Consider the following 27332-nt stretch of genomic DNA (forward strand, 5'->3'; position numbering starts at 1 on the left):
TTAATAAATTCTATTGAACATTTTAAAGAGTGTTTTCTTTATGGCTTCCTTCACTTCTTTGTTCCTCAAACTGTATACAAGGGGGTTGACTAGGGGAGTGAGCAACGTGTAGAACAGAGAGAATACTTTCTTCAAGTCGCTCAATGAATTCATGTTTGGTAAGACATAGACTATCATCAGGGAGCCATAGAAGCAAGCAACCACAGTCAAGTGAGAGGAGCATGTAGAGAATGCCTTTTGTTTACCAGTGGTGGATGCAATTCTTAAAATGCTCTTGATGATGAAAGCATAAGATGTAAGTGTTATTAGAAAGGAAGGCAGGATGCCTATACAGGAGACAATAAAGGATGCGATTTCAACAAAATATGTATCATCACAGGACAGTCTTATCATTGGGATCAAATCACAGAAGAAATGATTGATTTCATTTGGTCCACAGAATCTTAGTTGAGATATCAAAAATATTATAAGACTGATACTCAGTGATCCACTGATCCATGATGCAGTGATTAGCATGATGCAGATTCTGCTATTCATCAGCAATGCGTAATGCAATGGTTTGCAAATTGCTAAATAGCGATCGTAAGACATCACTGCTAGAAAATAGCATTCTGTAGCTGCAAGATAACCAAAGAAATACAGCTGGACAAAGCATCCGTTAATTGAAATGGTTCTGTCTCCAGTCAGAAAACTGACCAGCATCCTTGGCATGATGGTTGAGCTGTAGCAAGTCTCCAGGCATGACAGGTTTCCCAGGAAGAAATACATGGGTGTGTGAAGATGCTGATTGAGGACTACTAGAATAATAATGAGAATGTTTCCAGCCATGGTCACAAGGTAGATAGGAAGAAAAAGTATGGAAAACAATGTCTGTAAGTCCTCACTATTAAAGTCCAAGAGGATGAATGCCACAGGAGCTGTTTAATTTTCCTCTTCTGAGTCGACATCTAAGTTCATCTAAATAATTGCAATAAAAATTAAGAAATATTTAGTCTGAACTATTTGATTCATTTGTTGTTTTAATTCAGCATATGCTCAAAGATATGAAAGTATGTTTGAGTGTATCTTTAATTATGGTTGCATTGCTGTACACACTACATAATTCAATAGGGTATAAGCCCTATTGAATTATACAGTGGTACCTCAGGTTAAAAACTTAATTCATTCCAGAGGTCTGTTCTTAACCTGAAACTGTACTTAACCTGAAGCACCACTTTAGCTAATGGGGCCTCCCGCTGCCGCCTCACCTCCGGAGCACAATTTCTGTTCTCATCCTGAAGCAAAGTTCTTAACCCGAGGTACTATTTCTGGGTTAGCAGAGTCTGTAACCTGAAGCGTATGTAACCTGAAGCGTATGTAACCCAAGGTACCACTGTATTACACTTTGGAATCATGCTTAGGATATGTAATTCAGCCAATCACATTTTAGATATATTACAGTAGTGAAAACAATAATCCAAATAGTGCAATGTGTACATGTTGGCCTGAGGAAAAAAACCTGCTGTGATATTTCTAGTGTTCTAAATCCGAAGCAGCCATTGTCTGTTCTTCAGATGTTGTTGGACTCTAATTCTTATCAGCTCCTCCATCCCCCCACCAGCATAGTCAATGATCAGAAATGATGCAGGTCAGCGGGGGAAAGAAAGTCCACTTTAAGAATGGGCTGCACAGAGGGCATTTTGCATAGGTGCATCCAAATCAGGGTAGCATTGCTGCTTTTGCATTCTTTTACTGGTGTCTATTAAGGTAGCCAGTGAAGCAGCACTAAAGAAGAGAACAGAAGGGGGGCTAAATTTCCATCAAAACTGCATAATCTAATTTCTATGTAACTTTGGAAAGGAATGGAGAAAGAATCAATAGGTTGCCAGTATCTCTGTATGGTCCACTTTCTGGAAGTTAAGTGCTCATGGGCAACTTCAAAGTTCCTGTCCTCCCTTCTTACAGTCATTTATTCTTAAGCCTTGAACCAGAGTGTCCTTCAAATAGATAAATGATGGACCTATGTAAACTAGGACCCTTGGCCACACTAGCTAACTTTCTGCATGGAAATTATAAGTTGCAGACTCCTAAGAAATCATAGAATCATAGAATTGACTCTATTGACATAGAATTATAGAATTGACCATGGGGGTCATCTAGTCCAGCTTCCTGCTATGCAAGAATCGTCCACCCAATATGGGGCAAAAATAAAGCAGAAAGTGAGTTCCAAATTTCAGTGGCATCTTGGCTTATTTCCTTTATGTCTCAGTGAAGACAATCCATCAGAGCGCTTTGCTGGAGCTCGGTCTCAGCTCCTGCCAACCTAGCAGTTTGAAAGCATGTCAAAGTGCAAGTAGATAAATAGGTACCATTCCGTTCCAGCAGGAAGGTAAACGGCGTTTCTGTGCGCTGCTCTGGTCTGCCAGAAGTGTCTTAGTCATGCTGGCCACATGATCCGGAAAAACTGTCTGCGGACAAATGTCTGCTCCCTCAGCCTGTAAAGCGAGATGAGCACTGCAACCTGAGTCATTCGCGACTGGCCTTAACTGTCAGGGGTCCTTTACCTTCACATATGAGAAAATATATGTGTCTGGTTCTGAATCAGGTGATAAAGAGTTTTCAGGTGTCATTACCTTAATGCCAGAATGCCCTCAAAAGTTGATGGTTTGTTGTTTTTCCTATTACAAAAAAGTTCTGGATAATGGACTTCATTGAACAAACAGTTTCTTTAGCACATAACAACTCTCAAATTTATGAGAGGGGACAATCTTCCAACTAGGGACAATCCTCCCAAAAATCTATCTATCTGAAAGGTTTTGAAACCTCTGCTATAATAAATATGTAGATAGCTGTCTTCTTCAGAGGTGTCATCCATTACTGAATATAATCTATAACATAAATTAACCTCTCAGTTCAATTTATAAATCAGAAAAATCTCACTGGAATATGAACACGGAGAAGAAAACACAGAAAGCACAAGGGAAATCAATGATTCCCATTTGATTTCTGGCATATTCTCTCGGGCGATCTGCAGTGAATTCCATGAAGAAATCTGTTCAAAACTCGCACCATCCAATTTAGATCAGGATTCCATCTATGTGAGATCTGTTATTTTTTATGCAATCCAGGTTGCTCAAACCAGGCAGAAACTACTGATCATTCTGCATGTTTAAGATATTTGCTTTACCTTTTTATTTATTTTACTTGCCACTATTCATATCCCCCCCCCCAAAAAACACCCAATGGGATGACCATACACTATTGTTCAAACATACATATAGCATACACACAGCCCGTACCTTCAGATAATCCATGCAGATAATCCGAGGAAGGAAGTTATTGCCCTGTTTGTGCTCATGGAAAGAGGGAGTTGATTGTGATTTGAGGACCCGATCCCCGCTTGGGGGAATGAAGACACGGGCAAGAAAAGGCCACAACTTTATTGATTACAGCATGTGAGAAGATATTGGCTTAGGCATGGGACCACAGCAAATTTGACTCCACCCACTCGGAGAGGGGTGAATCTGATGAGGGGTTAACCACCAGTAGGGGAAGCCTGTTGATGCCAATACAACTATAAGCTCTCCCCTGATGCCACCGAGGGTCGTGCCATGGCCCCCCGCCACACAGGGCATCGGACAGGATCCACGACCACCAGATTCCTTTAACGGAATACCCATAAGTGAAGGGGTAGACGATGGCCAAACCTTGCCCTTCCATACACCAACAACACGTTCCAATGCCTAACCGCCAAATACCAATAAAGTTGTGACGATTGCTACGAGGTAGGCAAAAAAACCAAGAGGACGGTGCCAATTTGCCAATTGGAAAAAGCTCCTACCAGGCCCCCTGGGCAACCAGGGCGACCAACCATGGGTCCATAGCAAGGTCAAGCAAGAAGCGACGCCCTAAAGGGAGTGGTGGGTGGGTCACTTGTGGAAAATCTGAAGCACAATGGTGGGGAGAGCTGGCATGGCTGCATTTGAGCAGCTAAACCACGCCCCCCACGGTGGCACCCGATTGGGTGTCCAACTGGGAGGCTTGGCGCGCAAGCAATGATGAGAGGGCAGGGCGCAGAATCCCTCCTGTGTGTTGCAGGATTCGTCTCCTGTTCACAATCCCACCCCTCCTGAAGGAGAAGAGGCTTTATCAGATAGGAAATTATTTCCACCACCATCACAGTAATGGGTTTTATCTACTGCAGCACCATAACTGGGAATTAACATCATTCAGTCACAGTTTCTCAATTTCCCAGTCATAGCTTCAGTTTCCCAAAATTCCACATCAGTTTACAATTTAATTTTAAGAATTCTTATTGACAATAAAACTTGTGGACATCCTATGAAACTGATTGTTTAAAGATTGAGGAGAAATAAAAGAAATCACTTCTTTATGCAGTGCGTAGTTGCCTGCTTCCACAGGATGTGATGATACCCACCAACATGGATGGCTTTAGAAGAGAATTAGACAAATTCATGCTCTGCCTTTCACAGTTGGAGGCAGCAATGCTTCTGAATACCACTTGCTGGAAACCGTAGGTGAGGTGAATGCTGTTGTGCTTGAATCTTGCTTGGTGGATTCCTACAGCCATCTGGTTGGCCATCCTGAGAACAGGATGCTGGACTAGATGCCAAAGGCCTGACGCACCAGGCTCTTCTTAAAATTGTTGAGAATTACTCAAAATACAAACATTTTTCTATGCAATTGTCTCTAACATACACATATTTGCAAATAAATTACCCCTAACATAATGCATATTTTCACTAATATACGCCTTCTTGTATACATTACGTGACGTCAGAAGTGCATTGCAAAATTCAAAGAAGGGAAGATTTTTAAAGATGGCAATGTTTTGGTTCATGTATTATTTCAGAAAGGGTGAATTTGGTAAGTTCACATTGAAATGAGAATCAAAATGAATTATTCCCTCATTAAAATTGTGGGACTTTTGAGGGCCAGAAATTAATTTCTTCAGGTCTTGCATCAACCCTTCAAATTTGGGTTTCATCCACCTCTTCCCTAATTCTAAAAGCCCCAAATCTTAGACGTCCATTAAGAATTTCCATAGTCTGTGAATTGTTCAAAGCCTGTGTGTGTGTGTTCCTTACCCTAACAGAATGGAGGGAACAGACTCTTGAACCCCTTGTCAACAAGGAGTTTGGTATTATCCATCAGCACTCTTTTTAAGTCTTTAGCAATTTCCCTTCCATTTTCAGAACCACCTATTTTTCTATTTTCAACCATTTGCATGCTCTCACATTATTTGACCTCTCAGTTACTTCTCTGATATGTGTAGGTGCCTGTGTATTTTGTTATGAAAGATTATTGCATTATTTCAGAATCACTTAAAAGTTCTTATTCATACTAATTCTCTTCTTTTGTTTTACACTTAACAGTTGACAGACCTTACCCTTTCTGACCACATATATTGTCAACAAATGATATGCATTTGTTTCTTGCTTGGAATTACACATTGATCCTTCCTGCAGTCAAAAAGTCAATAGCAATCTGTTTATGCCCCTAAACTTCCTGTTTCTTAGCTGCCCAAAGCCAACTTAAATAGCATCACATATGATAGACATTTAGAATTCTGGAGTTATATGTTACATATTTGGGAACCACCATAGTGCCTGAAACTCTGGACTCTATATCGGTCACCTTCCTTTGTTATTTCTGGGAAATTTTGTGATGTGCTGTGAGATTGTTTCTTTCTTTCATTGCAAAACACAGCAATGCTGCATTCAATAACCAATATGAAACCAAAGTGTAAAATTCATGTCAAATAAAATTATTATTTTTTCAAATTCCTTCCTTGACAAACAAGGCAGAGGCAAAATACATTAATTAATTACATTAATGACCTGTTTTTGTAAGCATTCATATTGTGAAGCCAATGCAATCAATGTTCTTCACACTTTTTGACCTGAATTCTAATCAGTTCTCTGAAGCAGCTTGAAAGTTTTCTTTGCTGCATCCTTTACCTCCTTGTTCCTCAAACTGTATATAATGGGGTTGACCAGTGGGGTGAGCAGAGTGTAGAACAGAGAAAAAAGTTTTTTTCAAATAACTCAGTGAACTCATATTTGGTAAGACATAGACTATCGTCAGTGAACCATAGAAGCAAGCAACCACAGTCAGGTGAGAGGAGCATGTAGAGAATGCCTTTTGTTTACCAGTGGTAGATGGGATTCTTATAATTTTTTTGATAATGCAAACATAAGATGACACAGTTATTGCAAGAGGGGGTAGTATGGCTACAAAGGAGACAATGAAGGCAGTCTTTTCAACCAAATCAGTGTCATTGCAGGAAAGTCTTACCATGGGGGTTAAATCACAGAAGAAATGATTGATTTTGTTGGCCCCACAGAATCTCAGCTGAGATACGAAATATAGTACAATGTTCATACCCAAAAAGCCACTGATCCAAGACCCAGCAATGAGCATGATGCAAATTCTGCCATCCATGAGCGTCACGTAATGCAGTGGTCTGCATATTGCTAAATAGCGATCATATGACATCACTGCTAGTAAGTAACATTCTGCAGCTGCAAGAGACCCAAAGAAATACAGCTGTGTAAAGCACCCTTTAATAGAAATAGTTCTGTCTCCAGTCAGAAAACTGACCAGCATCCTTGGCATGATGGTTGAGCTGTAACAGGTCTCCAGGCAGGACAGGTTTCCCAGGAAGAAATACATGGGTGTGTGAAGACGCTGATCAAGAATCACTAGAATAACAATGAGAATGTTCCCAGTTATGGTCGCAAGGTAAACAGGCAGAAACAGTATGGAAAATAAAACCCACAGATCTTCATTATTAAAGTTCAAGAGGATAAACATTATGGGCTCTGTTTGATTTCCATCTATATCATTGTTTTTCAGTTGCATCTATATAAATAAGACAATATCAAGAAAGAATTAGAGTTGAGTATTTGATGCTGAATTCACTTTAATTCATAGGATTATATCAATGACATGCAATAGGCTGGGGGTTTGTACACAACCTGCATTTAAGCAAACAAAATTCTGTACAGTGGAACCTTGGGTTGCAAATGTGATCCATGCGGGAGGCAAGTTTGCAACTCACAGCACTTGCAACCCACATTGCTGTGTCTGTGCACACGTGTGACGCGATTCAGCACTTTTGCGCATGCGCAAAGTGACATTTAGAGTATCTGCACATGTGTGATTGCCAAAACCCGGAAGTAACCAGTTCCAGTGCATCTGGGTTTGGCGCGTCCGTAACCCAAAAACACACAACCCGCAGCATTCGCAACACGAGGTATGACTGTATTTCTGTTTCGGGATACTTCACAACATTGACAATGATTCAGCTATGATATGATTGATGCATGCTATTCACTGCTATTTTTAGAATTAAATGTCTGGCACATTTACAGTGTAATCCAATACTGTACAATACATATCTACTATTAAGCAAATGACTTTGAATTCAATGTCAATTTGTGCAGCAGTCGGTAGAGCTTCTAATCCAAAAACAAATCTAGCACACTCTAAGCCACTGGGTGGGTGATAGGGGCTGCATAAAGCTTTCGGGGAAGTTTATGTTTCTGAGAGTTAAATAATAATCATAAAAAAGCTGAAATCCTATGTTCACTTAACTTGGGCTAAGTCTCAATACTGTGAGCAGAACTTACTATTGAAAAAACCTATAGAGGATTTGCCTAGAAGAGTTTCATGTGCCCCTTACCTTGAAGCCAGAATTCACCAGATTCTTGATGAATTCTGAGTTTTCCTCTGTATCACCCAGAATCGTAGGTCATGGAAATAATTGCACAAGTATCGTTATTTATTTCCAAAGGGCATCAACTTAATGTATGTCTTGCTAGTATCATCCAGTATGTTACAATATATATCACTAAGATTTTGTGACCATCTAGTGCTGCTCTGAAAATGTGGATACATCTCTTGTGGATATGGGTCAACTATTGCTGAATGCCATCAATATATAGCTTATATTAACATTCACATCTATCCATCTGTTTGTAAAATCTCAAAGGAGAATGAACACAGAGGAGACACCCAATTCATGAGGGAAATTAGTGGCACTCCTATGTCTACTGTAATAGCTTTCTTCCAGGGAAATCACTGATGGATTTGTTGAGATCCAAGAAACACCCAGCTCTCTAGTAATGAGGAGCAACATAATCGCTTTGCAAACCAAGTTGCAACAGGCTCCCTCTGCACCTTGTCCCCTTGGGCGGATTACCCCATGTGCCTGCCCCAGGCAGTGGGACCTTATTCTCTGGCACTGCTGTGAACACAATTTGTTTAAGCTAAATTGTTTATGCTTTGTTTAAGATTGATTAAAACATACAATGTGAAGGGTTTATTTATATATAACAGGAAGCATAAGGATACTGGTTCTAAACAGGAAATGGAGAGTAGCAATCAGTCTCATATGCAAGCCTGGCTTGTCTATGAAGGATATTAAAAAACAGGTGCTTTTTATTCCCATGTTGAATTGGGCTAAGTAGGACCAACTATAGGGTTTTCATTGGTTTCCATTGTCTCTGAAACCAGCAAAAACGGGTGCAAAAATGTGTTCAGGAGTGAAAATATTTGCCACACATACACAGCCTCTTACACAGAAAGCCCTTCTCTTCAGATAATCGATGCAGGTAATAGAAGGGGGGTTCATACCACTGTACTCCCTTTCACTCAGAAAATGATGAGATGACCAGAGAGATAGTGATTTTCATGTTCATCAGCTCCACCTGCCCCAGCACTGTGAAGAGGAATGAGCAAAACATTCAGTTTTGGTTTCTCTCAGTTTCTCATTTTTCCATTCCATTTCCATGCATTCTTCTCTAACATGACAGATTTTTGCAACGTACTTTCCTCTCATATAATAAATATTTCCATCTTATTTTTACTAATGAATGCCTTTTTGTACCTATTACTCGGTAAAAGGTCTGCATTGCAAAATTTGGAGTTGTGCTAATTTTGAGAGACAGCTACTTTTTTAAAAAAAAATCAGTTATTATTTATTTATTTATTTATTTATTTTCTATACCGCCCTATACCCAAAGGTATATCAGGAATATTTTTTGACCATCACCTGTAGTGCTGCTCTGAAAATGTGGATACATCTCTTGTGGATATGGGTCAGCTGTTGCTGAATGCCATCAATCTATAGCTTATGTTAACATTGACATCTATCCATCTGCGGAACCGAAGCTTATATATGTTGCATATTGTATGCAGAAAATTCCACGTTCAGTTCTTGACATCTGCTGGAAAGTCTTACAGAGAGTCCTGAAATCCACCTATCTCAAAGATTTTCTTGAAGATTTTGGAATCTTCTGTTATAATAAATATGTAGATAGCTGTCTTCTTCAGAGGTGGCATCCATTACTGAATATAATCTTTAGCATAAATTAACCTCTCAGTTCTATTTATAAGTCTGAAAAATCTCACTGGGATATGAACATGGAGAAGAAAAAATAGAAAGCACAAGGGAAATCAATGATTCCCGTTTGATTTCTGGTATATTCTCTTGGGCGATCTGCAATGAATTCCATGAAGAAATCTGTTCAAAACTCACACCATGTAATTTAGATCAGGATTCCATCTATGTGAGATCTGTTATTATTTATACAAGCCAGGTTGCTCAAACCAGGCAGAAGCTACTGATCATTCTGCATGTTTAAGATATTTGCTTTGCCTTTTTATTTATTTTACTTGCCACTATTCATATCCCCCAAAAAAACTCTACATTATTGTTCAAACATACATATAGCATACACACAGCCCGTACCTTCAGATAATCCATGCAGATAATCTGAGGAAGGAAGTTATTGCCCTGTTTGTGCTCATGGAAAGAGGGAGTTGATTATCAGATAGGAAATTATTTCCACCACCATCACAGTAGTGGGTTTTATCTACTGCAGCACCATAACTGGGAATAAACATCATTCAGTCACAGTTTCTCAATTTCCCAGTCATAGCTTCAGTTTTCCAAAATTCCACATCAGTTTACAATTTAATTTTAAGAAGTCTTATTGGCAATAGAACTTGTGGACATGCTATGAAACTGATTGTTTAAAGATTGAGGAGAAATAAAATAAATCACTTTTTTATGCAGTGCGTAGTTGCTTGCTTCCACAGGATTGGTTGATACTCACCAACATGGATGGCTTTAGAAGAGAATTAGACAAATTCATGCTCTGCCTTTCACAGTTGGAGGCAGCAATGCTTCTGAATACCACTTGCTGGAAACCATAGGTGAGGTGAATGCTGTTGTGCTTGAATCTTGCTTGGTGGATTCCTACAGCCATCTGGTTGGCCATCCTGAGAACAGGATGCTGGACTAGATGCCAAAGGCCTGACTCAGCAAGCTCTTCTTAAAATTATTGAGAATTACTCAAAATACAAACATTTTTCTATGCAATTGTCTCTAACATACACATATTTGCAAATAAATTACCTCTAACATAATGCATATTTTCACTAATATACGCCTTCTTGTATACATTATGTGATGTCAGAAGTGCATTGCAAAATTCATAGAAGGGAGGATTTTTAAAGATGGCAATGTTTTGGTTCATGTATTATTTCAGAAAGGGTGAATTTGGTAAGTTCACATTGAAATGAGAAACAAAATGAATTACCGTATTTTTTGCTCTATAAGACACACTTTTTGCCTCCTAAAAAGTAAGGGGAAATGTGTGTGCTTCTTATGGAGCGAATGCAGGCTGCACAGCTATCCCAGAAGCCAGAACAGCAAGAGGGATTTCTGCTTTCACTGTGCAGCGATCCCTCTTGCTGTTCTGGCTTCTGAGATTCAGAGTATTTTTTCCTTGTTTTTCTCCTCCAAAAACTAGGTGCGTCTTGGGGTCTGGTGCATCTTACAGAGCAAAAAATACGGGTATTCCCTCTCCAAAATCGTGGGAGTTTTGAGGGCCAGAAATAAATTGCTTCAGGTCTTGGATCAAATTGCAAATTTGGGTCTCAGCTACCCATTTCCCCACTCTAAAAGCCCCAATTCTAGAAGTCAACAGTTCAAAACAATTTCCATAGAGTACCTGTGAATAGTTCAAAGACTGTTTGTGTGTGTGTGTGTGTATGTATGTATGTATGTATCATAGCTGTCAATGTTTCCCATTTTTAAAGGGAAATTCCCTTATTCCGAATAGGATTCCTTGCAAGAAAAGGAAAAAGTTGACAGCTATGGTGTTTATTCCTTAGCCTACTACAGAATGGAGAGAACAGACTCTTGAACCCATTGTTTACAAGCAGTTTGGTCTGATCCATCAGCGCTCTTCTTATGTCTTTAGTAATTTCCCTTCCATTTCCAGTAACACCTATTTTCATGTTTCAACCATTTACAAGTTCTCAGATTATTTGACCTCTCAATCTCTTCTCCCATACGTGTAGGTGCCTGTGTATTTTGTTATGAAAGATTATTGTATTATTTCAGAATCACTTAAAAGTTCTTATTCATACTAATTTTCCTCCTTTATTTTACATTTAACAGTTGACAGATCTTAACCTTTCCGACCACACATATTGTCAACAAATGATGTGCATTTGTTGCTTGCTTGGAATTACACATTGATCCTTCCTGCAGTCAAAAAGTCAATAGCAATCTGTTTATGCCCCTAAACTTCCTGTTTCTTAGCTGCCCAAAGCCAGCTTGAATAGCATCACCTATGATAGGCATTTAGAATTCTGGAGTTATATGTTACATATTTGGGAACCACCATAGTGCCTGAAACTCTGGACTCTATATCGGTCACCTTCCTTTGTTATTTCTGGGAAATTTTGTGATGTGCTGTGAGATTGTTTCTTTCTTTCATTGAAAAACACAGCAATGCTGCATTCAATAACCAATATGAAACCAAAGTGTAAAATTCAAGTCAAGTAAAATTATTTTTTTCAAATTCCTTCCTTGATAAACAAGGCAGAGGCAAAATACATTAATGACCTGTTTTTGTAAACATTCATATTGTGAAACCAATGCAGTCAATGTTCTCCACACTTTTTGACCTGAATTCTAATCAGTTCTCTGAAGCAGCTTGAAAGTTTTCTTTGCTGCATCCTTTACCTCCTTGTTCCTCAAACTGTATATAATGGGGTTGACCAGTGGGGTGAGCAGAGTGTAGAACAGAGAAAAAAGTTTTTTCAAATCACTCAGTGAACTCATATTTGGCAAGACATAGACAATCATCAGCGAACCATAGAAGCAAGCAACCACAGTCAGGTGAGAGGAGCATGTAGAGAATGCCTTTTGTTTACCAGTGGTAGATGGGATTCTTATAATGTTTTTGATGATGCCAACATAAGACGATATGGTTATTAGAAGAGGTGGCAGAGTGCCTATAGAGGAGATGATGAAGGCTGTCATTTCAACTAAATCAGTCTTATCGCAGGAGAGTCTTATCACAGGGGTTAAATCACAGAAGAAATGATTGATTTTGTTGGGACCACAGAATCTCAGCTGAGATACCAAAAATATTATGATGCTGATACCCAATGAGCCAGTGATCCAAGACCCAGCAATGAGCATGATGCAAATTCTGCCATCCATGAGCATCACATAATGCAGTGGTCTGCAAATTGCTAAGTAACGATCATAAGACATCACTGCTAGAAAGTAACATTCTGTAGCTGCAAGAAACCCAAAGAAATATAGCTGTGCAAAGCATCCATGAACAGAAATGGATCTGTCCCCAGACAGAAAACTGACCAGCATCCTTGGCATGATGGTTGAGCTGTAGCAGGTCTCCAGGCAGGACAGGTTTCCCAGGAAGAAATACATGGGTGTGTGAAGATGCTGATCAAGGACTACTAGAATAACAATGAGGATGTTCCCAGCCATGGTCACAAGGTAAACAGGCAGAAACAGTATGGAAAATAAAACCCACATATCTTCATTATTAAAGTCCAAGAGGATAAACATTATGGTCTCTGTTTGATTTCCATCTCTATCATTGTTTTTCAGTTCCATCTAAATAAATAAGACATTATTAAGAAAGAATTCAACTTGAGCATTTGATTCTGGATTCACTTTAATTCATAGGATTATGTCAATGACATTATAAAGGATGGTAGCTTGTACTCAACCCGCATTTAAGCAAACAAAACTCTCTGTATTGGGTTACATCACAGCACTGACAACAGCGATCCAAATATGATATCATTGACACAAACTATCCACTGCTATTTTTAGAGTCAAATCTCTGACACATTTACAGTGTAATCCAATCCAGTATATATCTACTCTTAAGCAAATCACTTTGAATTCAATGTCAATTTGTGCAACACTCAGTAGAGCTTCTAATCCAAAGACAAATGCAGCTCAACCTGAGCCTGTAGGTGGATGGGAGGGGCTGCATAAAGCTTTCTGGGAAGTATGTTCCTTAGTTTCTGAAAGCTACAGGTTTGTTTGTTTTTTGAAAAAGCTGAAATCCTATGCTCACTAACTTGGGGTAAGTCTCACTGCAGTTAGCGAAACATACTATTGAAGAAACTTATAGAGGATTTTCCTGGAAAAGTTTCATGTGCTCCTTACCTTAAAGCCAGAATTCACCAGATTCCGGATGAATTCTGAGTTTTCCTCTGATTTACCCAAAATTGTAGATCATGGAAATAATTGCACAAGTATCATTATTTCCACAGGCATCAACTTAATGTATGTCCTGCTAGTAACAGTCCTACATCCAGTATGTTTCAATAGATATCTGGAAGATTTTGTGGCCATCTAGTGCTGCTTTGAAAATGTGGATTATGGATATGTGGATATGGGTTAGCTACTGCTGAATATCATCAATCTATAGCTTAAGTTAATATTCACATCTATCCATCTGCTTGTAAAATCTCAAAGGAGAATGAACACAGAGGAGACACCTGACTCACGAGGGAAATTATTAGTGTTTCTAATGTCAAAGCTTTTTCCTGGCAAATCACTGATGGATTTGTTGAGATCAAAGAAACTCCCAGTTCTCTAGTAATGAGGAGCAACATAAAAAAAAATGTTTTGTGAATAGCAGGCCCCTTCTTCACCTTGTCCCCTTGGGTGGGTGGGGCAACCTGTGCACCTGCCCCAGGCAGTGGGACCTTACACTCCACCACTGCTGTGAACACAATTTCTTTAAGCTAAATTTGTTTGAGCTCATCTTCCCCCCATCAAATTTGTTTAAGCTTTGTTTAAGATTGATTAAAACGTACAATATGAAGGTTTTTTTTTTTAATAACAGGAAGCATAAGTGTATTAGTTCAAGACAGGAAATGGGGAGTAGCGGTCAGACACATATGCAAGTCTGGTCTGTCTAAGAAGGGTGATAAAAAATAGAAAAATGATTTTTTATTTCCATGTTGAATTGGGCTAAGGAGGATCAACTATAGTGCCTGTTCCATTGTCTCTGAAACCAGCAAAAATGGATGCAAAAATGTGTTCAGGAGTGAAAATATTTGCCACATATACACAGACTCTTACACACAAAGCCCTTCTCTTCAGATAATCCATGCAGATAATAGGGTTGATACTACTGCACTCCCTTTTCACTCAGAAAATGATGAGATGACCAGAGAGATAGTGATTTTCATGTTCATCAGCTCCACCTGCCCCAGCACTGTGAAGAGGAATGAGCAAAACATTCAGTTTTGGTTTCTCTCAGTTTCTCATTTTTCCATTCCACTCCAGTGGCCAAGGCAGTTTGTATTTTAAAAGCAGAACAAATAATATGTACTCATGAAAATGCTTAAGAATTGTAGTGTGACTCTCTCTAAATAAACACATTTTTGCATACAATCTTCTCTGACATAACATATTTTTGCAAAGCACTTTCCCCTAATATAACAAACCTTCCATCTTAATTTTACTAATGTATGTCTTTTGTACGCATTACATGCTGAAAGGCCTGCATTGCAAAATTTGGAGATGTGCTGATTTTGAAAGACAACTACTTTTTTTAAATGTTGCAGTTAGGTGTATGTGTTGCATTTTGGGGAGGACCATAGTTCAGTGGTTGTACACAGGAAATCCCAAGTTCAGTTCTGGGCATCTGCTCATATGTCTTGCAGAGAGTCCTGCCTGAAATTCTGGAGAGCTGCCGTCAGTCAGTATTGGCAACACAGTGGAACAATGGGCTGACAACATATGATTCAGATTCCTCTTTTCTTTTTAGGTAGTTTTATGATGCACTGTGAGATTTCTCTTGTTGCAAATCACAACCACAAGAATAAACCACAAGAATAAACCAAAGGATTATTTCTATAATCCTTTCTCTTGATGCTGGACTCAATACCAGTATGAAGCTAAGCTATATAATTCATACAAGGTTGAACTCCTGCTTTGATAAAGAAGTCAGGGGCAAAATATGTTAATTAATCAGAATCAGTCCCAGTAAAAAATTGACATCATAAAGCCAATAGCACTAGTGGTCTCCTCCACATTTTTACCAGAAATTTAGTGAGCTCTCTGAAGCAGCTTGAAAGTTTTCTTTGCTGCATCTTTTACTTCTTTGTTCCTCAGACTGTACACAAGGGGATTGACCAGAGGGGTGAGCATAGTGTATAACAAAGATAATAGTTTCTTCAGGTCAATCAAGGAACTCATGTTTGGTAAGACATAGACTATCATCAGTGAACCATAGAAGCAAGCAACCACAGTCAGGTGAGAGGAGCATGTAGAGAATGCCTTTTGTTTACCAATGGTGGATGGGATTCTTAAAATGCTTTTGATAATGCACACATAAGATGACACAGTTATTAGAAGAGGAGGTAGTGTGGCTAAAGAGGAGACAATGAAGGCTGTCTGTTCAACCAAATCTGTCTCATTGCAGGAAAGTCTTACCATGGGGGTGAAATCACAGAAAAAATGGTTGATTTTGTTGGGCCCACAGAATCTCAGCTGAGATACCAAATATATTAGGACACTAATACCCAATGATCCACTGACCCATGATCCAACAATAAGCATGATGCAAATTCTTCCATTCATGAGCATAACATAATGCAGTGGCTTGCAAATTGCTAAATACCGATCATATGACATGACTGCTAGGAAGTAACATTCTGTTCCTGCAAGACACCCAAAGAAATACAGCTGTGCAAAGCATCCATGAACAGAAATGGTTCTGTCTCCAGTCAGAAAACTGACCAGCATCCTCGGCATGATGGCTGAGCTATAGCAAGTCTCCAGGCAGGAGAGATTTCCCAGGAAGAAATACATGGGTGTGTGGAGGTGCTGATTATTCACCACTAATAGAATAATGAGGATGTTTCCAGCCATGGTCACAAGGTAGATAGGTAGAAACAACACAGAAAATAAAACCTGCAGATCTTCATTATTAAAGTCCAAGAGGATGAATGTTATGGGCTTTGTTTGATTTCCATCTTCCTCATTGCTCTTCATTGACATCTGGGGGGGGGGGACAGACAATACTGAGAAAAACATTGACATGTATATATGACCAGGGGGTTTTGTCAACCAGAAGTCGCTGGAACTCAGTTCCGGCCCCTCTCAGGTAGGCACCATTGCCATTATAAGAGAGCAAGGGAGACATTCATGGTGAGCTCCGGCACCTCTTTTTCTAGAACAAATAACACTGTATATAACAGAGGGTTCACATTAAGTGAAACACAAATTGAATTACAATGGTAATGGTTAGGGCTGTGCAAAGGATTGGACTGAGATTTAAATCCTGAGCTAAATATGACCTATTTGGAGAGATCCAGGCTTCAGCTGAGTTGGGTTGGGGAAACTGTGGATCCCTTTGTCCTGGTCTGTCAGGGAATGGAGTTTCAGGCAGGAAAGAGAGACTGTCATGAGGTAGAAAAAGGAGAAAGAGCAAAAACCCCATTTGGCAGCTACATTTTTGACAGCGAATGTATCTGTGTGAGGTATCTTCCTGCTTGGCCTCTCCTCCTTCCTGCCCTCTAAAGTGGCATAGCACAGGATCAAACTCTCTCTGTTATGAGCTCTTAACCAGGAAATTCTTTACCTCGCACAGTGCTGATCACTTGGTTTTTTGTGAGGCGCTTGCCTTGCTTGTAGGGAAGCTGCTTCTGAAGGAACAGCACCATACATGATTGGCTCCTCCTGCTTAATAGCTGGGAAGTGGGAGAATATGATCCTTCATAGTGCTGGTGCTTTCATTCCCAACTGCATTTTTAAGCTGTATGTTGACTTTTTGTTAAATGCAGCAGGGGTAAGTAGTTTCCAGGTTGACCCAAGGCAAATTGGCTCTATCTGGGAGCCAAAGATTGCAGCTGATTGGAAATATATAGGTTCCTGGTGAAAGAGTTGCCTGGGCTTCTTAAATTAAAACCTGAACAGAAGGGTGTGAGAATTCAGGCAGGAAGGAGAGGCAGGCATGAGAAAGGAGGAGGAGGAAGCATAAAATGGAGGCACCTACTGGGCAGCTGCATCTTCAAGAGACATGGTATGGGTGCAGGTGGATGCCTTTCATTCCCAACATCTAACTTTTCCTGCCAAGCCTCTACATCTTGCTGACCCTTGAAGCAGCACTGCATAGAATTGGATCTTCTCATTTAACAACTCTCAACCAGGAAATCTGGAAGCTGTTCAGTACTGGTTGCTTTTCTTTTATGAGCAGTTTCCCTTCCATACAGGGAATCTGCTCACAAAGGAGCAGAATTAGATCCCCTTGCTTAAAAACTGGTAAGTGGGGGGGGGGGATCTGATCCTGCACAGTTCTGGTACACCCTTTCCCAACCATATATTTAAACTCTATGTGTCTTGTATGTTAAAATATGATATAGTATTAAAATATTTTAACTATGCCTCCCAGGGGCCAAATATTAGAGCTACATGGTAACTATTCCCAGGTAGTTGTTTGCTTTCATTTCTCAGAGCTATTTTGAAGGGAGGGAAGCTGAAATCCTATATTGGCTTAACTGAGAATAAGTGCCAGTGAAATTAGTTGAATTTACTGCTGATGAGACACATTATAGGATTGCACTTAAATAGTTGACTATGCTCCTTACCTTAAAGCCAGAACAAACGGGATTCTTGAAGAATTATGGGTTTTCCCCTCTGCATTCCACCAAAATGTGTCTCATGGAAAAAATTGCACAAGCATCATTTCTGCACGACCAACACATGCCAGATCTTGAATGTACGTCTTGTTAGCAACTGTTCTGCATCTAGTAGTTTCAAGTATACATCTGGAGGATTTCCCTGAAGTCTTGAAAATCTGATGCTGCACTGAAAATTTTGATGCATCTCTTCTTGATATTTGTCAGCTCTTGCAAGATGCAACCATTCTATAGTTTATGTAAGCATCCAAATCTATTAATCTGCTTGCAAAATCTCAATGGGAAATCGACACAGAAAAGTCAATGCCTAAATCATAAGGGAAATTAGTGGTTCTCCTAACACTATATCCATAACTTTCTTCCTGGCAAATCCCTGATGGATTTGTTTAACTCAAGGGAACCCTGTGATATCTTAAGCTCAAGGACAGTTTAGAAATCCATAAATAAGCATGCTACAAAAAAAAATCTGTTAGAAATCATAATTTATAAAAACCTTTCTGGGTTATCCAAAGCTGAGATTCTGTATTCTGACTAAGTGATATCTGCCCATTTCATTTTCCATAATATAAATTGGAATACTAGTTTATATGACATGAATGATCCTTCTAGGCTAGCATAGTGAGACTTACAGGACCACTATTCAGCATGCCAATTAGAAATTTCATTCTCTCTTCATTAGGACTAGTTTATGTCTAGCAGTGTTGGTTTTTCTTTGTAGTCTTATTGATTTTATTTCCATGCTTTTTACTTGATTACTAGTTAGTTTGGTCTTTGCCATGAGAAAAAGAAAGGCGCCAAATTGGAGGATAGATGAAATACTACATCGTAAAGTCACATGGCCATTGGTTGGCTAAATATGGACATACAACTTTGTTCCATTTGAATCTTTGTGTCAGGGACTGGCTGGATGAGGAAGAGCTAAGTAAGTGAGTTAGGAGAGCAGAAAGTGAGAGGAACTCAGCAGTGGTGTAGCGTGGGGGGGTGCAGGGGGGCCGGCCGTACCGGGCGCAACATCTGGGGGTTAGGGTTAGGGGCGCAAATCCACGGGTTAGGCTGCGCAAATTACTTGCCTTGCCCCGGGTGCTGACAACCCACCCTATGCCACTGAAACTCAGTGACCCATACAGCAGACAAATGGAACATTTATCAAGAAGTGGCTCAGCACAAAAGAGTACAGAGTTAGAGTAGGAGGGACAGCTTTGTTTCACATTACTCCTGCTTGATTCTTAGAGAAAACTGACTGCCATCCTTGGCATGATGGTTGAGCCGTAGCAAGTCTCCAGCCAGGATATAATTCTTGGAAGTAATACATGGGTGTGTACAAATACTGATCAAGAATTACTAGAATAATAATAAATAATAATAATAATAATAAAGATGTTTCCAGCCATGGTTGCAAGTTAGATGTGTAGAAACAATATAGAAATCAAACCCCAAATATCTTCATTATTCAACTATAAGAATGAAATTTATGGGCTTTGATTCATTTTGCTGTTTCTCATTGCTTTTTAGTTGCATCTAAATAAATCATACAGAATCTAGAAAAAAATAGACTTGAATATATGATGCTGAAGTCACTTTGGAAGGTAATATCAAGGACATAGCAAATGATTGTGGGTTGCATATGACCCATTTTAAAGATACATACAAAAATATGCTTTGATACTTTTAGCACTACTTTTTCCTGTTGGGGAAAAAGATGGGAGATGATGGATAGATAGATAGATAGATAGATGATAGATAGATAGATATGAATAGCTCTCCACCACAAGAATGGGTTTCAAAGCTTTACTCGACACAGCCTTATAATATTTACAAAGAAACACAACAAAATACAAAGTAACACATAGCTCCTTAACAGCAAGCACCATCTTCTTTTAAGTCCTTCATACAGTTCCAAAAACTTTCATTTTTCTAGTGCCAGATAGATCCTAAGCAACTTGCTTCCATCAGCATCAGAGCTTAGCCACTTGTGCCTAATGCAAACTTTTCTTGTAAAAACACAATGCCTACAAAAAATGCATTTTATGTGTATTAAACTTACACCTTTAACCATTTTTAAAATGAAGACAATATAGTAGCATACTAAAAACTGAGAGGAAATAGAAATAACTCAGACTTGGATTGGTTACAGATCAACCAATTGAACGATCTTCTGAGAATTCAAGTCAATAGCAACTTTACTAATCCAAGCAACAGTATTGAATCAGGGTGATGCAGGGAGGGGATTGGCATCCACAATGTCCAAACAGCAGTTGCACCAGTGCTTATTTCTGGTATTCTCTGATCTCAATGAATACAAGAACAAAACCCAAATTGGCACAATGCTTTTCTAAGAATATCCTTTACATCTTTGTTCCTTAGGCTGTATATGAAGGGATTAGCCATTGGAGTTAGGATTGTGTACAAGAAGGAGAAAACCTTATTTAGATCTTTGAATTTACCACTTGTTGGTAAAATGTAGACAAACGTTAAAGATCCATAGAAAACTGAAACAACAGTGAGATGAGAAGAGCAGGTGGAAAAGGCCTTTTGCCTCCCAGTCACAGATGGGATTTTTAGGATTGTACTGATGATAAAAATGTAAGATGTTACAGTTATGAGAAATGTGGGTAGAATTCCGATGGATGATGTTATGAATGCTGCAGTTTCAATAACCCGGGTATCACTGCAAGACAGTCTTACTACAGGTGTAAAATCACAAAAGAAATGGTCAATTTGATATTGACTGCAGAAAGTGAGCTGGGTCAACAAAGATGTTAAGATGGTTATAAGCAGCGACCCAATTAACCAGGATACTGAAACCAGCAGGATGCATGTTCTGTTGTCCATAAGCGTGACATAATGCAATGGTCTGCATATGGCTAGGTAGCGATCATATGACATCACTGCCAAGAGGTAACATTCAGTAGCTCCCAAGGTGGAAAATATATGCATCTGTAGGATGCAGCCCACAAAAGAAATGGTTTTGTCCCCTGTAAGAAAACTGTTCAGCATTCTGGGTAAGATAGTCGAGGTGTAGCATATCTCCACGAAGGACAAATTTGACAGAAAAAAATACATGGGAGTGTGAAGGTGCTGCTCAGCCATGACAAGTGCAACTATGAGGAGATTACCAGACAGAGTCACAATATAGATGACTAGAAATAACAAAAAGAGGAGTATATTCAAGTTCTCAACATTCCTAAATCCAAGGAGAATGATTTCGGTGATACCTGTTACGTTTTGCCATTCTGAGTTTTTCAAATGCTGCATCTATAGATAGGAAGTAATAAACTGAGTAATTGAAAAAATAGGTTTCCACCCCCATCCCCACACAAGAATTAAGCAACCATCACACAACACACATACACCATTGTGCCATATACACATCTTTTTGAGAGGGGCCATTTTAAATCAGCACTTGCATTGGTTTTGCTGCATCTCTTGACAAGTTGCTATGTAATATGTTTGTTCACTTCTCATGGGCTGCAGAAAATCTGCAGAAAATTATTGACTCTGAAGATGGGCACTTTCAAACTGCCATTATTTGGGGGTAGGATTCAATCACTGACTGGCAAATTCAGGGTGCAAAAGTAAAAAAGAAAGAAATGGCTTGTGCTGTTGTGCAACATATCTGGCTCCCCACAAATCCACAATAAGGAGAACTGCTCTTAAATGTGTGGAATAACAATTGCAACATTGTGTAACTTCCCTGATGCTGTCTATCCTCTCCACAAACTTTGTGCAAAGCAATCAAGATGACTCTTGATTCTAAGTCATCTAGAAGCAACTTGAGACATGTGGAAACAGGTGTGCACTTCATAGCAAATATGGATAAGTTGGATGGGTGTAAGGTGTAAAACAGGCATAGGCAAACTCTGGCCCTACAGATGTTTTGGAACTACAATTCCCATCATCCCTGACCACTGGTCTTGTTAGCTAGGGGTGATAGAAATTGTAGTTCCAAAACAGTTTGCCTATGCCTGGTGTAAAAGAAAAAGGAGGTGCGTGCAATGTAAGGAAGATTCATGATGGAAGTTTTGAGCCAATGTTAGTCTAAATGTTTTGACTGCTGACTATTATCCTCTCCTTTTTTTAAAAAAAATAATCATAGCCTCAGTTCCTTTAAACTAGAAATCTAACCTACAGTGTGGTGAAAAGAGCAGGTAGATAGTAGCTTTTGCCATGGATGGGATTTTCAGGTCTGTGCTGCTGTTGAAAATAAAAGGTATCACAGTTTCAAGAAAAATAAACAGAATTCCTGTCGCTGGTGCTGTTGTTTCAATTACCCATGTGTAATGGCAAGGACATTTCACCATGGGTGCAAAACTGAAAAGTAAATGGTTTTATATTGGCTGCAGAAAGGGAGGCATGTCTTCTACAACTAACAAATAATATGCTGAGTCAAGGACTCTTAAGGAATTAGTCAACAGCAATCCAAAACATAAATGTTCATGTCAGATACTGTATCCATATTTTGAAGGGATGAATGTTTTATGGTATTTTTTTTAAAAAAAAATGCATAATTGAGTTCCCTTCTCATAAACAGCGGAAAACATAATAGAATCAAAATAAGAATTATGAAAGCAGGATATTCATGGAAGAACATGGGGTGCATTGCAGGGAAGAACAGTAATAATGGGGACAGCTGGATTTCAGGAAAACATGCCAAACATTGCTGCTCTTCTCATTAAAGATTGTTCCCACTGAGGAATCTTCAATAAGATCCTAAATGAGTCAAAAAAAATCCCTGGAAGGAGTAGAATTTTTAAAAATCCACTTTAAGTAATTTACCTAAAATCTGAGTGTACCTGCTTTTTCACATCCATTTCTAGAAGGTTCTTTCTTTCATGATGTTTGTAAGTCCAGGTGATGTCTTTCTGGCTTACCCATTGATGTGTCCAAACTATTAAGAAGAAGGCTACGAAACACTGAATATATTCATTTGTATTTATATGTGTATCTGCACAGTCTCACAGACACATTCTCTCTCATATTCCAGGTTAATTGCATTATTCTTTTATTCTCAGTGGGGAAAGCCAAGCAGAACACAAAAGCCCCAAGAGCCATTGTTGATTGCAAATGAAGTTTCTATTCAAGGGAGACTATTGGTCAGGTAGGAGAGAGAGGCAGAGCATAAACACTGAGGATGAAAGAATGAACAGATATCATCTTATTATGTCTCTCACATATTTAAAATGGCAGCCCTCCAAGCAGGAGAACCAATGTTATCATAATATAACTATGCCTAATTTTCACAGAAATATAAAATAACATGGTAGACCTATTTCTGGACTGTATGTCCTCAGACTTCAGGTGAGGGCTCACATGACTGTTCAAGCCAAATATCACCTGCTATCTATATTTATGAAGGGTGGGATATAAACATTATTAATAGAAATGTCCAACTATAGGTAGAGATACATTCTCTGAGCACAGAAATTTAATGAAGAATGAGCCAAAACATATCCAACCCAATTAGTTTCCACCTTTGTACGTGGCAAAAATGGCACACCCATTTTGGACTTTTTGTTCAGGGATTAGAAATAAGCTTCTAGAACACTAGCTTGGCTTCCCAGTGGCACTGATTATGGTGCTCCTCACAGTTGCTAATGACTAATGCTTTCCCATGGGATGTTGCTATATGGTGAATGCCATTGTTCTGAGGCGGCTCCTTCTGTGAGGGGTTCTGCAGCATTTTGAAGTTGCAAGAAGCCCAAATAAACATAGTGGTGCAAAGCATCCATTGATAGAAATGGTTTTGCCTCCAGTCAGAAAAGTGACCAGTATCTTTGGCATGAGAGTTGAGCTACAGCAAGTCTCCAGACAGGAGAGATTTCCCAGGAAGAAATACATGAGTGTGTGAAGATGCTGATCAAGAATCATTAGAATAATAATGAGGATGTTTCCATCTATGGTTATATAGGTAGAAACAATATAGAAAATAAAACTCACATATCTCCATTATTAAAGTACGAGGATGAATGTTATGGACTCTGTTTTATTTCCTTGTTTCTTATTGCTTTTCAGTTGCATCTAAATAAATCAGATGATATCTAGAAAAAATAAAGACTTGAATATTTGATGCTGAAATCACTGTAATTCATAGGGTAATATAAATGACATATAAAAAGATTTTTGTTTTCAAGTAACCCATTTTAAAGAGACATACAAAATTAAGCTTTTATACTTTCAGCAGTTCTCATTTTAATAAGATGCCTTAAGTCCCATCAGGAAAAAAGACAGGGTATAAATAAATAAATAAATAATAGAATAATAGCTTTCCACCACAAGAATGAGTTTCAAAGATTTACTGGAAACAGCCTTAAAATATTTACAAAGAAACAATACAAAATACAAAGTAATGCATTGCTCTTTAACAGCAGTTGAGGAGAATGAAGTCACCTTCAGTCTATTTTAAGCCGATGCTGAGGCCTTACCTAGGTGATCAAAGCTTGTTCCAACACGAATCACATGGTTGCCCTTGGTTTTAGAACAAAACAACTACTGTAATCCTAAGTGGGCAGCATCCAGTCTAAAACTGCTGCTAAGTATTGGAATAAATGTCAAATTGTGATTTTATGGGTATATGATTATTTAAAACCATTCAGTCAATAGTTATCTTGTTTAAAGTATACAATATTGTATAATGCATTCTATACAATTTTTCAATACATTGTGATCATATATAATATACACAATCAGCAAATCAATATACAAGGTTTTTGAGATATATAAAATGTAACAGCACATAGACAGTATCCATTAACAGCAGAATAAGAGTTGAGGCATATTCATCATGGTTTGTATCCATCTAAGAGCAGATCCACACTGAACATTCAAAACACATCCAAAGTACACTTAAAGCCCATGGTTTCTGCCAGAAAATTCCGGGAAATGTATTTGTTTAAAATGCAGAAAATTGTATCTCTGTAAATGGAAAAATGCAGTTCCCAAGGTTCTTTGCGGAAAAACATGTACCTTAAATATATGATATGGGTTGGCCCTTAGTCACAATCATAACAGACCTATTAAAATTGATGGATTTAATTGTCCATGGATTTCAATGTATCTATGACTTAGTTGGATTCAAACCCATTCATGTAATAAAACACACAGATGTAAATAACAGATCTCTTTGACCTTTAATAACAGTTACACCAGTCCTTATTTCTGGGATTCTCTGATCTCAATGAATACAAGAAAAAAACCCAAATTGACACAAGGCTTTTCTAAGGGTGTCCTTTACATCTTTGTTCCTTAGGCTGTATATGAAGGGATTGGCCATTGGAGTTAGGATTGTGTACAAGAAGGAGAAAACCTTATTTAGTTCTTTGAATTTACCAGTTGTTGGTAAGATGTAGACAAACATTAAAGATCCATAGAAAACCGAAACAACAGTGAGATGAGAAGAGCAGGTGGAAAAGGCCTTTTGCCTCCCAGTCATAGATGGGATTTTTAGGATTGTACTGATGATAAAAATGTAAGATGTTACAGTTATGAGAAATGTGGGTAGAATTCCGATGGATGATGTTATGAAAGCAGCAGTTTCAATAACCCAGGTGTCACTGCAAGACAGTCTTACTAAAGGTGTAAAATCACAAAAGAAATGGTCAATTTGATATTGACTGCAGAAAGTGAGCTGGGTCAACAAAGATGTTAAGATGGTTATAAGCAGCGATCCAATTAACCAGGATACTGAAACCAGCAGGATGCATGTTCTGTTGTCCATAAGCGTGACATAATGCAATGGTCTACATATGGCTAGGTAGCGATCATATGACATCACTGCCAAGAGGTAACATTCAGTAGCTGCCAGGGTGGAAAATATATGCATTTGTAAGATGCAGCCCACAATAGAAATGGTTTTGTCCCCTGTAAGAAAACTGTTCAGCATTCTTGGTAGGATATTTGAGGTGTAGCATATTTCCACAAAGGACAAATTTGACAGAAAGAAATACATGGGAGTGTGAAGGTGCTGCTCAGCCATGACAAGTGCAACTATGAGGAGATTACCAAACAGAGTCACAATGTAGATGACTAGAAATAACAAGAAGAGAAGTATATTCACATTTTCAACATTCCTAAATCCAAGGAGAAGGAATTCGGTCAAACCTGTTATGTTTTGCCATTCTGAGTTTTTCAAATGCTGCATCTATAGATAGGAAGTAATATACTGAGTAATTGAAAAATTAGGTTCCCCCCCATCCCCACACAAGAATTAAGCAACCATCACTCAGCACACATAAACCAGTGCTTGCATTGGTTTTGCTGCATCTCTTGACAAGTTGCTATGTAATGTCTTTGTTCACTTTTCATGAGCTGCAGAAAATCATTGACTCAGAAGAAGGGGACTTTCAAACTGCCACTATTCAGGAGGAGGTTCAATAACTGACAGGCAAATTAAGGGTGCAAAAGTGAAAAAGAAAATTGGCTGTTGTGCAACAGATCTGCTTCCCTACAAATCCACAATAGGAGGAACTGCACTTAAAAGTGTGGGATAAAAATAAATTATTTTATATTGGCTCTAGAAAGAGAGTCATGTTTTTTATAAGTAAAAGATAACATACTGAGTCAGAGATCCCTAAAAATTAGTCAAAAAATAAATAAATGCTCATGTCTGATATCCATATTTTGAACAATGTTGTATGGTATAAAATTTGCAAAATTCTCCGTCTTATAAGCAGTGGAAAACCTAATTGAATAAAATTAAAAATTGTGAAACCCTGCGAATAATGGGAGAGAACTGGGTGCATTGCAAGGTAATCTGTAATAATGGGGAGCTGGCTATCAGGAAAACTTGCTTCTCTTCTCATTAAGGATTGTTCCCATTGAAGAATCATCTACAGGATCCTAAATGAATCAAAAATCCCTGGAATGAATGTAAAAATGGGGGGGGGGGTACCTAAAGCAATTTTACAAAAAATCTCAGTGTACCTGCTGCTGAGGGCAACACATTTTCACATCCGTTTCTAGGAAGTTCTTTGTTTCATGATGCTTGAAAGGCCAGGTAACATCATTGATCTGTTTATACCATTAAGAAGAAGGCTCCGACACACTGAATATATTAATTTGTATTTATATTTGTATCTGCACAGTCTCACAGACACATTCTTTCTCATATTCCAGGTTAATTACATCATTCTTTTATTCTCAGTGGGAAAAGCTAAGCAGAACACAAAAGCCCCCAAGAACCATTGTTGACTGCAAATGAAGTTTCTACCCAAGGGAGACCACTGGTCAGGTGGGAGAGAGAGGAAGAGCATAAACATAGAGAATGAAAGAATGAACAGATATCATCTCATTATTTCTCTCACATGTTTGAAATGGCAGTCCTCCAGCCAGGA

At 38.7% G+C, this 27332-nt stretch overlaps 4 protein-coding genes and 1 pseudogene across 5 annotated transcripts; all 5 read right to left on the reverse strand.

The window, feature by feature from the left end:
* On the reverse strand, positions 1 to 26089 carry LOC309355594 (olfactory receptor 11L1-like; the record flags this gene model as incomplete). Its single annotated transcript, XM_081886563.1, has 2 exons — positions 26015 to 26089; positions 1 to 834 (listed from the first exon to the last, which is right to left on the reverse strand). Exon 2 carries the CDS (start codon positions 826 to 828, stop codon positions 1 to 3), a length of 828 nt encoding a protein of 275 aa, XP_081742689.1. The 5' UTR covers positions 829 to 834; positions 26015 to 26089.
* Positions 5910 to 9848, reverse strand: LOC309356089 (olfactory receptor 6B1-like; annotated as a pseudogene). The gene is made up of 2 exons: positions 9758 to 9848; positions 5910 to 6864 (listed from the first exon to the last, which is right to left on the reverse strand). The product of its transcript is annotated as an olfactory receptor 6B1-like (transcript).
* Positions 11996 to 12820, reverse strand: LOC309356091 (olfactory receptor 11L1-like; the record flags this gene model as incomplete). The annotated part of the gene is made up of 1 exon (XM_081887270.1): positions 11996 to 12820. The coding sequence occupies one exon, from the start codon at positions 12818 to 12820 to the stop codon at positions 11996 to 11998; it is 825 nt and encodes a 274-aa protein (XP_081743396.1).
* LOC309356092 (olfactory receptor 6B1-like) lies at positions 15410 to 21210 on the reverse strand (the record flags this gene model as incomplete). The annotated part of the gene is made up of 2 exons (XM_081887271.1): positions 21133 to 21210; positions 15410 to 16240 (listed from the first exon to the last, which is right to left on the reverse strand). Exon 2 carries the CDS (start codon positions 16232 to 16234, stop codon positions 15410 to 15412), a length of 825 nt encoding a protein of 274 aa, XP_081743397.1. The 5' UTR covers positions 16235 to 16240; positions 21133 to 21210.
* On the reverse strand, positions 25175 to 26140 carry LOC309356093 (olfactory receptor 2AP1-like; the record flags this gene model as incomplete). The annotated part of the gene is made up of 1 exon (XM_081887272.1): positions 25175 to 26140. One exon carries the CDS (start codon positions 26138 to 26140, stop codon positions 25175 to 25177), a length of 966 nt encoding a protein of 321 aa, XP_081743398.1.
* Between the last annotated feature and the right edge of the window lie 1192 nt (positions 26141 to 27332).

Source organism: Podarcis melisellensis (genome assembly GCF_964234715.1).
Source record: "Podarcis melisellensis genome assembly, chromosome: 13".
In the NCBI taxonomy this organism is placed as follows: domain Eukaryota; kingdom Metazoa; phylum Chordata; class Lepidosauria; order Squamata; family Lacertidae; genus Podarcis; species Podarcis melisellensis.